Source organism: Panicum virgatum, chromosome 1N, assembly GCF_016808335.1.
Source record: "Panicum virgatum strain AP13 chromosome 1N, P.virgatum_v5, whole genome shotgun sequence".
In the NCBI taxonomy this organism is placed as follows: domain Eukaryota; kingdom Viridiplantae; phylum Streptophyta; class Magnoliopsida; order Poales; family Poaceae; genus Panicum; species Panicum virgatum.
Window position 1 is genome coordinate 56046691 of NC_053145.1, and position 14170 is coordinate 56060860.

Consider the following 14170-nt stretch of genomic DNA (forward strand, 5'->3'; position numbering starts at 1 on the left):
CGGCTGTCCTCGCAGGGGCCCTGCCCCTACCGCCGCCTCGAGCCATCCAAATGCATCGCCCAATCATCCTGTGTGCGGCTGGTGGGTGGCTATGCAGAGCAGAGAGACGACGGGCGAACACCGAGCGTCCGCCAGCAGGCAGGCAGGCAGGCAGGTTCCACCCACGGGCCACGGGTCACCGTTGCTACGCAGGCAGCAGAGGCGCTGCCGGCGCCAGTTACAGGCTTACAGCTCGGCGTCACAGCGATGATCTGCGACGAGCACGCTGCTCACGCCCAGGTCTCCGTCTGCTGCTCTGCTGGGCTCCGCCTCCGCTGCAGCACTGGGCCCGACCTGGCCGCCGGCGCCGGGTTGTTCTGCCGATGGGCCCTGCGGATACTGTGCCATGCGCATTGTCACTGCCTGGACATGGGGGGACGGGGCCGACGGGCCCACTCCTAATCCACCGGCTGAGCCGTCGTTTTCGAGCTCGCAATCGCAAAGGCACGGATGGGGGCTTCCATTCGGAGATCATCATCCATCCCTTCTCGGCTTCTCCCTCTCCACTCCAAGCGCCCTCTGTCAATTTCTCGTCTCCCAGCAGGCCTTTGCGCCCGAACGAACGGAGCCCTTTACAGCCTTTTTCCTCATCTTTTTCGACCAGCGCGTGGCGAGGCGGCGCCATCATGCCCATGCCGTTCGTGCGCTCGTAGGGCTCGTCGATCGATCTGCACTTGTCTGTCTGCAGCTCATATGCTATCATAATCATATGCTGCGCGTGGCATCAATCAGTGTCCGTGTCGACCGCATCATGGCTGAGTTGATCTCTGCATGCGTGGTGCGGCGGCACAGACACATAGTCAGATAGACAGAGCACACGATTCAGTCCCAGTACTCTCCGAAGAAGAAATGAAGAATAGCCGGCGAAAGCAGATCGATTCCTTGGTTCGTGGATGAGCACGACCTGCCGTGACAGCAGTGCGATCGGGATAGGATGTCTCCTGTTCTAGATGCCGCGATGCATGCAGCTATCTAACACATGTCCAATCAGGGATCGGAGCCAAAGGCGACCAGCTAGCAAAGCGCCTGGCGGACAGCGTCCACGTCTCCTCCTACCTCCGGCAGCGACACTTGCCGGCCGCCGGGCACGCCTTCGCCTTCATGCGTGTGCAGTGTGTTCCTCCTCTCCGGACTTGAGCTCGGGGATGGAGGGCGTGGAAACAAAAGCATGAGCAGGTTTTTGCATGCATGCCGCGAACCTGCCGCCTGCGTCGCGCAGACAGACACAGAACGACGGCTGGCTGGGGCTGGCGGCCGGGGGGGTCCATCGTAGGAGCGAGCCGCTCAGTAAGGGCGTAAGGCTGCGCTGCGTGCGCGCCGGAGCCTGCGCTCGAGACTACCTGTCGTCGTTGACATGCACTGACACCGTCCTTGTTTCCCTTCAGCAGCGTTGGTTTCTCCTAGGCAGCTTCCGGCCGGCCGCTTATTAGTACTCAGATGTGATATATTGTGCTATGTTGTATACACACTTGCTTATTAGTTGCTTGTATGCGGAGGACCAGGTGTACACACACTTGCAGACAGATTTATCTTTTTTACTTTGTGGTCTCAGGACTGCAGAGGCTTGCTTGGGAAGATCACACGCTCTTGCGGACAGATTTGTTATCTTTGGACTTAGGACAATGATTGTTGGATGTTTGTTCTTGGCACCAAGAATAATGTGCTGGCGCAGAATTTTAATTGCGAGGAAAAGGGCGCGCATGCAAACGTACTGAATGTGGCAAACTAATAAAGGGATTGTGTAGTGCTAGTACTGCTTTGCATCTGCCAAGGAGCTACTCTAGAGCGCATGTTCAGTTTCGAACATTTGTACGCTTCTTGCTTTACTTCATTGGAATAAGCTAGCTGCCTACTCTAATGAAATGTTTCCCCGGCCTGTCTAATTAATTAAGAGATATTATGCCCTATGTTTGTGTCTTCCTAAAGGAGTCGAACCACACCCAAAAAAGAGACGCGAATATCTTTAGTTATTTATAAATCCATAATAAAATGCTCTGAATTCATGGATCATTCGGTACTGTTTTTTTTTCTTATATCTAGAATCTGTTTCCGGTTCTGAAATATGGATTCTCCTATTTCTTTTTTAAATGAAATTATCCTATTCCCAGAGAGAAAATGTTTGTAGAATCCCTACCACACATGGAGAAGTACAATTAATACTTCACCCTATATTTCAAACTAGACGTATAGCCCGCAAATTTGCGCGGCTAGTATTAAAAATAAAATTCAAAAAAAATCATATCATTATATCCTTACTTAACGATTATATTATTTTTATCATATATCACCCTATTTATTATCGTAAATTATGTCTTATTGTTGGTTAAAACAATTCTAATATGATCTACCTATAATAACAATTTGTTTTGTTGAGCTTTAATAATATTATGCATATAATTATTCTTATTTTCATTTTATTTTGATTGATTGTTGTTAGCTTTAGTTTTTATTAATAGTATATGTTTGTAACTGATACATAGCAAAATAGTATTTTATATTTAATTTTTCATAATGGCATTGGTGGGTGATTTTTAATTAGGCATAGGGGTATTTTAGGCTAATTTTATTATAATGGCAGTGGTGGGTAATTTTTATTTTTTTATTTTTTCTGATTAACGTGGGAATTTCTAGGCCTTGAGAGCAAACGTGGAGGCTCCGTTTGTTAGCCAAATAATAAGATAATAGATGGGAAAAAGTCTATATCACCCCCTCACATACGGGGGTGGACTACATAACCCCCAACCTATGAAACGGTTTATATCACCCCCTGAATTTTCCAAAATCGGTCAAATTACCCCCTAAAGCAATTTTGAAAAATCATAGTAAATCACAAAAAATCATAAAATAAAAAATCTAATTGTGTTGGACTGCAAATGAGTAGATCTACACAGTGAACATATAATATGATATGTTTTAGTATATTTTTTTACAGCTATGAAGAAAAGCATAGATCTAAAGCTACAAAAAATATACTAAAGTATACCATATTATATGTTCACTGTGTAGATATACTCATTTGGAGTCTAACACAATTGGATTTTCTATTTTATGATTTTTCTGTGATTTACTATAATTTTTTAAAACTACTTTAGGGGTAATTTGACCGATTTTAAAAAGTTCAGGGGGTTGTAGACTGTTTCATAGGTTGGTTGGTTATTAGTCCACCCCCATAGGTGGCGGGGTGATACAGACATTTTCCTATCTCATCTCTCTCAATTAGTACATCCAGCCAAATCATTGGCTCGTAGATGGTATTGTACTGTACAACTTACTGATATATATATATATATATAATTTTGGTTTGGTCTGTCGTGTGTCATTGACAGGTGGGTCTTACTCCATCCTGTATATGAGTCCGACTAGCCTTTCATCAATCGAAATTCTAATTGGAACCTAGACAAATCAGTCGGAATCATAATCGGAACCCGGACAAATTAATCGGAATCCCAATCGGATCCCAGACAATAAATGTCTCACTTGATCACAACATGTGTTGTACACGGAGTGAACGAACATAAAGTTGGTGATATTATGTAGATCTATTATCACTACTAGAAAACAAGCCTTAGGTCCACCCCAAATTTGGAGTGGATGGAATTTATGGATGAGCCTTAGGTACCGGTTGGTATTATCAACCGGTACCTAAGGCTCATCATAGGTACCGGGTGGTAACTTTTACATTGGTACCGGGTGGTACCACCAATCGGTACTAATAGACGAGCCTTAGGTACCGGTTGATATTACCAACCGGTACCTTAGAAGCCTTAGGTATCGGTTTGTATTACCAACCGGTACCTTAGGCTCATACATGAGTTACTTTAAAAGGAAAATATCTCCTTCTCAATCAGAACTGCTGTGTAGTTGAGATGGTAAAGGAGCAGCACATGAGGCTAGAGGTCGTGGGTTCAAATCCCAACCAAAGAATATTTTGCGTGATTTAAGAGGCCATATGTACCGGTTGGAAATAAGGCACCGGTTGAAAAACCCGGTGTCTTAAGACGAGGCCGTTGGCACAGCGCCAAGGCCAGTTTTCTAGTAGTGTATACTAACTGTACTAAATGTCATCATTTAGTACCGGTTGGTGTTATGACCCGGTACTAAACGGCTCCCGGGCCCCAAGCCATTTAGTACCGGATCATAACACCACCCGGTACTAAATTGTGGCATTTAGTACCGCGTGGTGTTACGGCCCGGTACTAAATGGTCTTGGCCCAGTAATAAATGGTCCGTCCTGGTTACTTCAAAATGATAGCATCTTCAGTACACTCACATGTGTTGTTGGTGGGATGGTAGAGGAGACTACACACAAGGTCACAGATCATGAGTTCGAACCCCAATACACGCGAATATATTTTTCCAAGGGATAGTATATTTAGTACCGGACGCTGCGACCGATACTAAATGGACCGTCCATTTAGTACCGGCCTAGCAATGCACGGACACAATTGTCTAGTATGCATATATATATATATATATATATATATATATATATATATATATATATATATATATATAGGAGTATCTAGAAGTCTTCAACTCTTTATGCATGCGCGCGTGTTACTTTGTGTTCACTAGAAAGAAGCTTCACAGCAGCTAGCCACTGTCCAAGCATGCTGTACACAACGCTAATGCGCGTCTGCGTTCATAAGTCTATGCCATACAAATGAAAGTTCTAGTATTTGTGTAACCGTACCCTATGATAAATTAATTAATAAATCTCAACTTTTCCTCCCAAAGAAAAAAAGAAAGTAATATATGTATGTGAATCATGATATCATGATTTGAACCTCGTGGATGCGAGTGGTTCCCCATGCTGCACATGCATAACATCTTAATTATTCATAGCTGCTTTTCAACATATCGTTCTCACACTCAATGCTTAGAAGATCACTGTCAATTGCTCTTATGTGTTCCTATTGTGTCTATGCTACGTTAAGACTGACTGCGCGCATACCAATAAGATACAAGACAGTTATTGGAGTAACAATAAGGATAAAAAAATAGGGAAATGAAATATCGTATTTGAAATCTTTAAAGTTAGGAGATTGCTAATTACAGATACCTAATGAATATCACTACAAATTTGTTGCTATCTTTTTTAGCAAAATGTTGGACCTGATTTCAAGAAAGGTTGTTAGTTTTTAAAATAAGTTACACAAGTCTTCAATGGATAATTACTCATTCTACCTCAAAACATTTTTTCCTTGATTTTTTCCTGAAATTGTTGCTGCCATTTGTACAAAGTTTGACTCGTTTTACATCAAAATATTTTGACTATGTAATAAATCACTTAATTTACCTCTCTCAATAGTCCCATGACATGCATCATAACCTATACCCGAAACAACTTCTAGAATTATTTTGCGATTGTTTTCATGTAACTGTTATCTTAGGGTTAAACTATCAGATGAGAGAGAGAAATAATGACTGAAAAACTGCTCATTTTTGTAACATGGGTTTTTATGTCAACTATGAATTTGAACTAAAAACTTGTACATGGAGAAAGAAGAATTTTTATTTAAAATTGGATCAATTCTAATAGCTCGAGAATTTAAAAGAGCCCCGAATAACTTGGAGGTAATAAAAGCAGTGGCGGAGGACCTCATGTGGCGAGGTATGGCAGCAGCCATACCTCAGTTATCAAAATCTGTGTAACTTCCCTTCAAACTCGAAAGCATGTGAGGCGCAATGGTGCGGCTGTGCCTCTCCAAACACGAGGTCGCGGGGTCAATTCCCCATCTTGTGCGCATTTCCTCCTTTTTTTATGCTCATTTTATGTATTTTATTCTCTTCCTACCCTGAGTTTCTGCTAATTTTATGTGTTTTATTTTTTTTCTTTTTTCTTGCCATACCTTAACTTTCAACCGTCCTCCGCCACTGAATAAAAGGGACTGTGGCTACGTTTCACGCACACGCTAAAAAGTCATTACATGATATGATTCATCATTAGTAGTATTCTTGATGATCATGATAATGATGATGATTAACAGAAATGATGGCCTGCTCATTGCATCAAAAGAACTTAGCTCACATTGCAGCCACATAATGACATAGGAGTAATAAAGATGATCGACATGCCTGGCAAAAGGCCACCCATGCACCGGGTCGTGCCCAAAAAAAAAATTCCACTTCACCACTGGTTGATGCAACAAGACACAGTTGAGACACACAACTGCGCGCGCAGGCGGCTCGATCACAGTACAGCGCTCTCGGCTGTCCGTCGACACGGCGCGCGCCTGTCACAGTTCAAAGGCATCGATGAGAAACACGTACCGGACCACCGGTCAGGCAGGGGCATTCGTGTACACGCGCCGCATGCCTGCGCGTGCGCCTGGCACAGCGCCAGCCAAACGATCGCCGTACCAGGCAGCACTGCAGCAGTAGCAGGGTAGCAGCTAGCATAGCATTATTTACACCACGCGCAGACACGGCGCAGTTTTTCTTTTCTTTTTTTTTGAAAAGAAAGAAGGCACACGGCGCAGTAGAATCGGACGACGCCTGCTGCTGCCGCTGGAAGCAGCCATGTTCGCAGATCCAGCAGGCTCCCGTTCAATAATATTTTTCTTTTATACTATTTTAACGTCAGTTTCCGGCCACCAACCAACCAATATTATTTTTCTTTCAAATAGAGTGAGCATCTGCGGGGGCGCCATGCATGCATGAGCATCATTCTTGCAGCTCAGCACCATATCCCCACATGCATGCATGCATGCTGATTGCCACTCTCTGCCAGCCAGGGGAACAGGCTCCGACTTTATTTAATGCTGAAAATATTGTCTTTTAATATTTGTTTAATAATGCCTAGTCCCTCTCGGACAGCATAGTACAGAGGTCAACAGGAATATAAATATTTTCATTTCAATAAGCAACGAGAATTTATTGTCAGCGCAAAGAAAAAAAAAGCTGTACACGACAGTCTAAAAGTAGTATGACCTGCGTTCATTTTCAGTGACAAGAGTGGAGTGCTGTGTAGAAAATTAATACGGGTTGAGAAATTGTGCATGCATGTATTTGTGGATAATGTCATTACGGTAGCGTTTAGTTCCCAAATTTGTTTGCACAGTACCCGTCAAATCAAGTTTTGGAACACATACATAGAGCATTAAATGTAGTTGAAAAAATAACTAATTACACTGATTCATACGAGATGAATTTAATGATGTTAATTAATCCATGATTAGATATTATTTGTCAAGTAACAACGAAACATGCTACAGCACCCAAACTCAAACTTTTTCACCAACTAAACACCCCCTACATTATTTGCATGTTTACACTAATATCAAATCACATGTGCTTGCAATGCTGAATCGATCATCAATCGGTAAGTAATCAACAAAAAAGTTACACCACCGGGGACTTTAAATTTATCGTTCAATTTAGAATAATAGGCAAATATATGACTACATAAGCATTATGCAACAAGAGTCAAACTACGTATTATTTAGGAACAGTTTTTTTCATTGATTACAAATACTACAGCCTTATTTGCTACTCCCCAATTAAGAAGAAAATAAACCAATATTAACTCATGAAACTTATATAATATTGTTTCTTGTCTATAGTATTAAATGATACATAGAAAGGTCCTACATATATTTACACGTACTTAACCACAAAATGATATAAAAAATTCATTAATTTTTTTCTGCAAACATCTTAAGTCTCTAGAATGAATGGAAATCCATCGTGGTTTGTTAAAAATAGGAACAAGTGTGTTGATCCCATGCCAACCATAAATATCTAATGTATTATAAATCATCTTTTGACTAAGATATGTAATTCTTTATATATCGCATAATAGCTAGATGCATAGAACTTGTCATGCTCCATATATAACATATTGCACGAACATGTAATAAATGTAGGGACCACATTACCTTATCTGTTTTAATGCTTTAAATATGTTTAGAACTACGATGTTTTGTGAGTTATAACAACCATAGTTGTATATTTAACAAGACTAATAAATGAGATCATCTTAAAATTCAAGCCATTTGCTATGTATGATATTGTACACACAGCTAGATCATAATATTGCAAAAGCTTGAAGGGTTTGATGTATGTGCAAAAAGCATGTTATATATAACACAAGCACACACGATCCTGATTATATTCAACTTAGCTTAAGTGACGATATCTCAACGTACCATATGGCTTGTTTTCCAGCCGCCGTTGACAAACCTTGCTAGCAGCCACAGTTAGTTTGCTTGATCAAATTAATTATTGATACTGGACTTCATTCGTTCTTAGTCACCTTGCTTAACACTCAATTTGCAATCATTCGAGCTGTTATAGATATCACTTCAAAATCAAGCAGCTGAGCATTTTTAACAAAGTTTGACTGATAACATGAATAGAATATATATGTAAGTCATAAATACAAAAAGAATTAACATACCTATCATTTGAACTACCAACATATATATTAAATAGTATTGTTGTGTATTGATAAAAGAATAGCATTACTCAAATCACTGTCCAAGAGAAATATCACAAGCAAGAGGCAAGAGTGCCTTTTCACCAGCGTTAAAAGGTTGTGCCTTTACAGGAGTTCTACGGTATAAGCTCTGCAAGGGAGCAAGTAGACATAGACAAAATAAACCCACACACCATCCTTCCATTTCAATAATCAAGCTCTTTCCAAATGATTGGCTCAAGAACATGTTACTAGCTCCATACATTATATCAGAACATCCAATTAGGTAGATCAATATACACCATATATTCATTTACAAATATTTTCACGGATGTTCCTACAACTTTTTAATATTCAAGTCAATCATTCAGCTATTTCAATCTACAGGAAAAATCAATGACACCAGTCTGGCTAGATTGAGTATAATAACAATTAAGAAGCTAAGTGAATTGGCAAAATTTATATCTTCATTATTTGTTTTTAAATCAGAATGTTAATTAGAATTAGGTCACATCTTGATCTGGTCTGTTAATACTAACCCTCAGCTACAAAGAGCTGATATTAAAAGGCAAGTACTTCTTCCTTGCAGTAAAAAAAACAAAGAAAATAGATTGATGGAGTGAAATCTATTAAGACGCGATGCAATACCTTGGAGATTAAAATGTAATGTGATCCTGCAAGGTAAAGTAACTAATAAAGCCATTACACTTGATATCGAGTAATCATATTAATTATCTATAAAACGAATAGCAAACCCTCTTCCCCTTAAGACGAAACTAAGGGGGTGTTTAGTTCCCAAAAAAAATTCTACAGTACCCGTCACATCGAATTGTTGGACACTTGCATAGAGCATTAAATGCAGTTAAAAAACTAATTACATAGTTCAACTGATTACAACGAGATGAATCTTTTAAGTATAATTAGTCCATGATTGGACATTATTTGTCAAATAATAACGAAATGTGGTATAGTGCCAAAACCCAAACTTTTTCACCAACTAAACACACCCTAAAGAAATCAGTCTTATGAAGTACAAACGAGGAGGAAGGATCAGCATGATGATTTTAGAGGTATAGGTTGAGTAAATTTTCTTTTCTGTAAACATACTTCATCGGAATTGTATATATTATTTCTTGGACATTATATAGAACAACCCGGCCTTAGGCATCCGTTACTAAATTTCCACTTTCATGAAATAAGCTAGATCAAGGCTTGGGCCAAAATGCATGACCTGGACCTTTCAGCCTCCTGTTTTGATGTAGGATTCAGTTCTCAGTCTCGGCCTTGGCCTATACATAGGGATTCTAACAAATAGCCTGATAGAAGAATGTGAAAGAGGACAGCTCGTCAGCTCGCGAGCAGAAAGGCATCTATCTAAATCAAGCCATATGCCCCAACTGGAGAAGGGTTAACTATATCAAGAGGTATATGCATAATCATGCATAGCTTGGATCGAGTTTGGACTTTGAAAAGGAACTACATCCGTATATGCTGAACACAGCAAGGCAGGACTGCAGGAGAAGAAAGAGTGAGCAAGCACTTACTCCATATATATGTGAGAGGCTTCCTTCTTCCAACTTCCATTCCATCTTCTATGAAGAAGGCTAGCTAGCTAGCTAGTAATAGTACACACACCACCACGGCCTTACCCTTTTCACCTTGCCAATCCCACACATCCCTCTTGCCCTTTCCCATCTTTCAGTAGAGACCAAAGGCACTTTTCTTGTGAGGTTCAACGCCCATCCCTTCTGAGTTTCCGACCCATCCCATTGCAAAAGAATTGCACCCATGCCCTACAGATTGGTAGGTTGTTACGGGCGTCTAGCCAAAGCCGGCAGCGCTGACGAGAGGCCGGTACTACGTGGCCTCTCTTGCTCCCACACCGCGCCCCTGCAGTACTCGCAGGCTGGTGCAGTAAAAAGGGACAAGGAGGGATCGAGCCAGCGAGCAAGCATCGATCCAAGCAACACTACACACACATCGCACAAGGAGGGGGGCAGGCGCTGGCAACACAGCATGCAGGCTGCAGCGGCAGCCACCAGGTTGTACACCTACGCACTGTTCCTGCTCCCACAACAACAGTGCACAGCTAGGTTCGTACGCCGATCGTCCTCCTCTCGCCCCATAAATTCCTGGCAGGCGTACCATGGCGTTATGGCCAGTCATGGCGCCATTGTTGGCAATGCCCACTAGCTCTTTACAGATCACTGCCAAGACCATAAAGACCTCTCCCCCTCTCTGTTGCTCTTGGAGGTCCTGCTGCCTGAGCTCGAACTGTAACTGTACATATGTATACCATGCAGTATGCAGTAGAAGCCCAGACAATCCAAACTATACGTAATTTGGACCACAGATGGAGTTATTTCTGTGCCCCCCTTCCTTAGCAAGAAAAGGAGAGGGGTCCTTGTTTATTCTTGCTGCGGCAGAGCCTTCTATGCTCTATACATGTATATATACACTCAAAAGAAGAGCAGCAGTACAGTACTAGTACAATAAGTGATGTCCCGACCTCCCAATTGATATGAGATTATGAGATAGCATCAGTACTGAGTGCGAGGGATTTTAAGATCTCACCTGCAATTTGTTGCTTCAGGCTTGTTTCTGTTGCGAATGCGCGATCGGCATCGTCCTCCATCCGTGCTTCTGCAGTTGCGTGTCAATTTGTTCTAGAAGATTTATAAGTCATGACAAAGATTGACGATGCTGCTTCTTCAGTTGCGCGAGCACCGGATAATTCCGCTGATGCATATCTTCAAATCTTGAGACATGTTAGGAGATGATAGACAGATTTACAGGCACATGTTATCATATGTAGGGAATCGATATGAGATTGCATTTCCTATCAAATCGGGACAAGAGTACTGAAGTACACATGAACGGAATGTAACAGCGCGAGAAAATTCAGATCACGAGTGCTGAATGATCAAGAACATATTGACACGGATTTGGGAAAAACATTGATCGATTTTCCTAGTGTTTATCTGTATCTTCTCAAACCAACTCATCAAAAAAGTTAAGAGCCAAAAACAAGGAAGACGTCAAATCCTAGATCCTATCAAAAGCTATAATGGATGGATTAATCAAAAGTAGAGAGGTAAGGAAAACGAAAACAAGCAGAAGAAAGAATTGTTGAACTTTCCTTTGATTTTTTCCTTTAGGTCACAGATCGAGATCCAAAGCTGAGCGCGCCTCCCTCTTGGAGGAAGACGACGACGACGGTGACGCCGCGGCGGAGGATTCCGCACCATGACGAGGCAACTCTAGCAGCCGTAGAGTCGGTGTCCTTTGCTGCCACCCGGGCATCTGCAACGACAACGCATTGCCTTGATGGCTCGCCTCGCCGCCGTCTGACTGCGGGTTGTTGTCGAGGTTGACGCCGAATAGCCGCACGCGCTTGGCGGCGGTCGTCGGGCTCTCGATGACCGGCACCGAGTCAAGAACGACCGGCCGTGACGCGGCGGTTACGCCAGCGGCGCTGGGTTGCACCGTGTAATGCAGCGGCAGCGTCGGGGCGCGCGGCTGGATCGGCGCGTGCGGAGGCATCGTTCTGGCCGAGTTGAAAATCAGGAGCTGCCTCCCCACGGTCGGCGCGGGGTAGGTCATGCTCATGCCGCGGAAGTCGAGGCCCTGCCGGAGGCGGTGCTCGTAGAGCGTGGCGGGCGGCGAGGGCGGCATGAAGAACCCTCCGCCCCCGCCGCCGGCGCCGAATCCCCACGGGCTGTAGTGGTGGGGGCCGTAGTACGACGCGAGCGGCATCGGCAGCGCGAGGTTGGAAAACCGGAGCGGGCCGCGGGTGTCGACCCGTCGCTTCCAGTCGATGAAGAGGCGGTGGCGCGCGTCCTCGGCGGCGGCGCGGGAGAAGGAGACGGTGTCCCCGGCGACGAGGCGCTTCTCCTTGACGAATCGGCTCCAGCCCTTGGTCATGACGTAGCTCTGGCTGCTGTTCCAGTAGGAGTAGCGGAAGCGCCAGTGCTTGCCGGCGCTGTCCTCGAAGCTGAGGAGGAGGCCCTTCTCGTTGGCCGCCGCGTCCAGCGGGAAGTACTTCTCCGCGTACTGCTTCGGGATCACCAGCCGGTTGAGCTTCCCCACGTCGCTCGGCGTCACCACCTTGTCGAACATGTGCTCCTTCTCCACCGCCTCCGCGTCCGCCGAGCCGCCGCCGCCGCCGCCGCCGCTCCCCGACGCCCCGGCGCCGTCCCCCGACGCCGAGCGGAAGGGGGCGGCGCTGCTGCTCCCCGAGGCCGACGCAGATGCGCTCGTGGAGGCGGCCGCCGAAGACGACGCGGTGGCGGCCGCGGCCGCCGGCATGAAGGAGATCTCGCGCCTGGAATTGGACGCGTCCGCCTCCTGCTCCTCGTCCGCCTCCTCCTCCCTAGAGAATCGTCCGCTCGCAGAAGCGAAGTGATCCATAGCCACCAGGAACACACCAGTAGCAGCACGCACACAAGCTCTACGCTTTCTTCGTTCCCCCGGTATTTCTTGTCGCCCCCCGGTAGGCCGGTACTCCCCCTCCTTCGCGTCCTTCCACTTGCTGCTACGACAGCAGCTGGAACCTGCCCTGGAGGCTGGAGCTAGCTGGGAGGCGGCGTGGCCAGAGAAGAGACACTGTTGCGGAGGCGCAGGCGACGACGCTACTATAGGACAGCGTAGAGCGGGATCGGATCTACCTGCGTATGCGTGTACGCACGCGCCGCTGTTGCTTGCTATGCTACTCTGGAACGGGGAGCGGAGGCCGGCCTCAGGGGGGGAAGGAAGGCAAGGAAGGAGACGGGAGCGAGCGATCGAGCGAGCTAGGCCTAGGCCTAGGCGGCGGGGAGGGAGAGAAGAATTAGGCCGCAGGCGTCCGCATTGACGGCTGCACAGCGCGGCGGACGCCTTTGGGATGTGGCCAGATGGGATGGGGATGGCGACGGCGACGCGGGCGCGGATGGATGGAGTTGCTGCTGCTGCTGGGCTGGGTCGCTGGTGGTGGTGGAGGTGGAGGTTAATTTGTGGCCGTGTGCTGCGGCTAAGCTGCCTGCAGCAGGCGGCGGGCGGGTGCGTGTGTGTTCCACCTTTCGCACGGGTACAGGGAGGGGAGGGCGACTGCGCAAGAAGATTCGTGGAAGGCGACCTGTGGTGAAGTTGCTAGCTGCTGCAGTGCCGCCTCTGCCGTATTTCCCTCCGCCACCGCGCGAGCTTCTTCTTCTTCCCATCCCTTTCCATCACTGTGCCGCAGTGTTGCTACAGGGGGCCGTATTTTCCTCCGCCGCCGCCTACTGCTCGCACGGAGCTCCTGAATTTTCTCTTCTTTTCTTTTCGAGGAATTAGCTTTCCTATAAAAACGTTTTCTTAACTTGCTCGTGGAGAAATAAAAAGCAAGCAGCGTACGTAGACGGAGCTGGGGCAAAAAAAAAAAAAGTGGGGCGTACTGTACAGTGCAGTGTGCAGCTAGTAGCTTTATTATAAAGGGGGCGAACGGGGGTGTGGGGCCCACGGATTTTCCGCCGGGGGTTGGGGCTCATGTGAGCAATCGTCCTTGTCACCATGCTACGGGTATCAAATGTGATCGCACGCCGCGCCTGCCTGCCTGCTACGACGACGGGTCGGCTTGCTGCCTGCCTGCCTGCCCGCCCGAGGGATATATACCCACGCACCCGCTGCCCTAGGGTTGTAGGCCTCTAGCTTCCTAGGCTGGGCCCAGCAAATACCATTTCCATCAAGGAGATTTTC

The 14170-nt window shown here is 45.6% G+C and overlaps 1 protein-coding gene across 1 annotated transcript; it reads right to left on the minus strand.

Moving 5' to 3' along the window:
• Positions 1-11270: 11270 nt before the first annotated feature.
• On the minus strand, positions 11271-13526 carry LOC120656819 (B3 domain-containing protein Os02g0683500-like). Its single transcript, XM_039935004.1, has one exon. The coding sequence runs from the start codon at positions 12866-12868 to the stop codon at positions 11618-11620; it is 1251 nt and encodes a 416-aa protein (XP_039790938.1). The 5' UTR covers positions 12869-13526; the 3' UTR covers positions 11271-11617.
• Between the last annotated feature and the right edge of the window lie 644 nt (positions 13527-14170).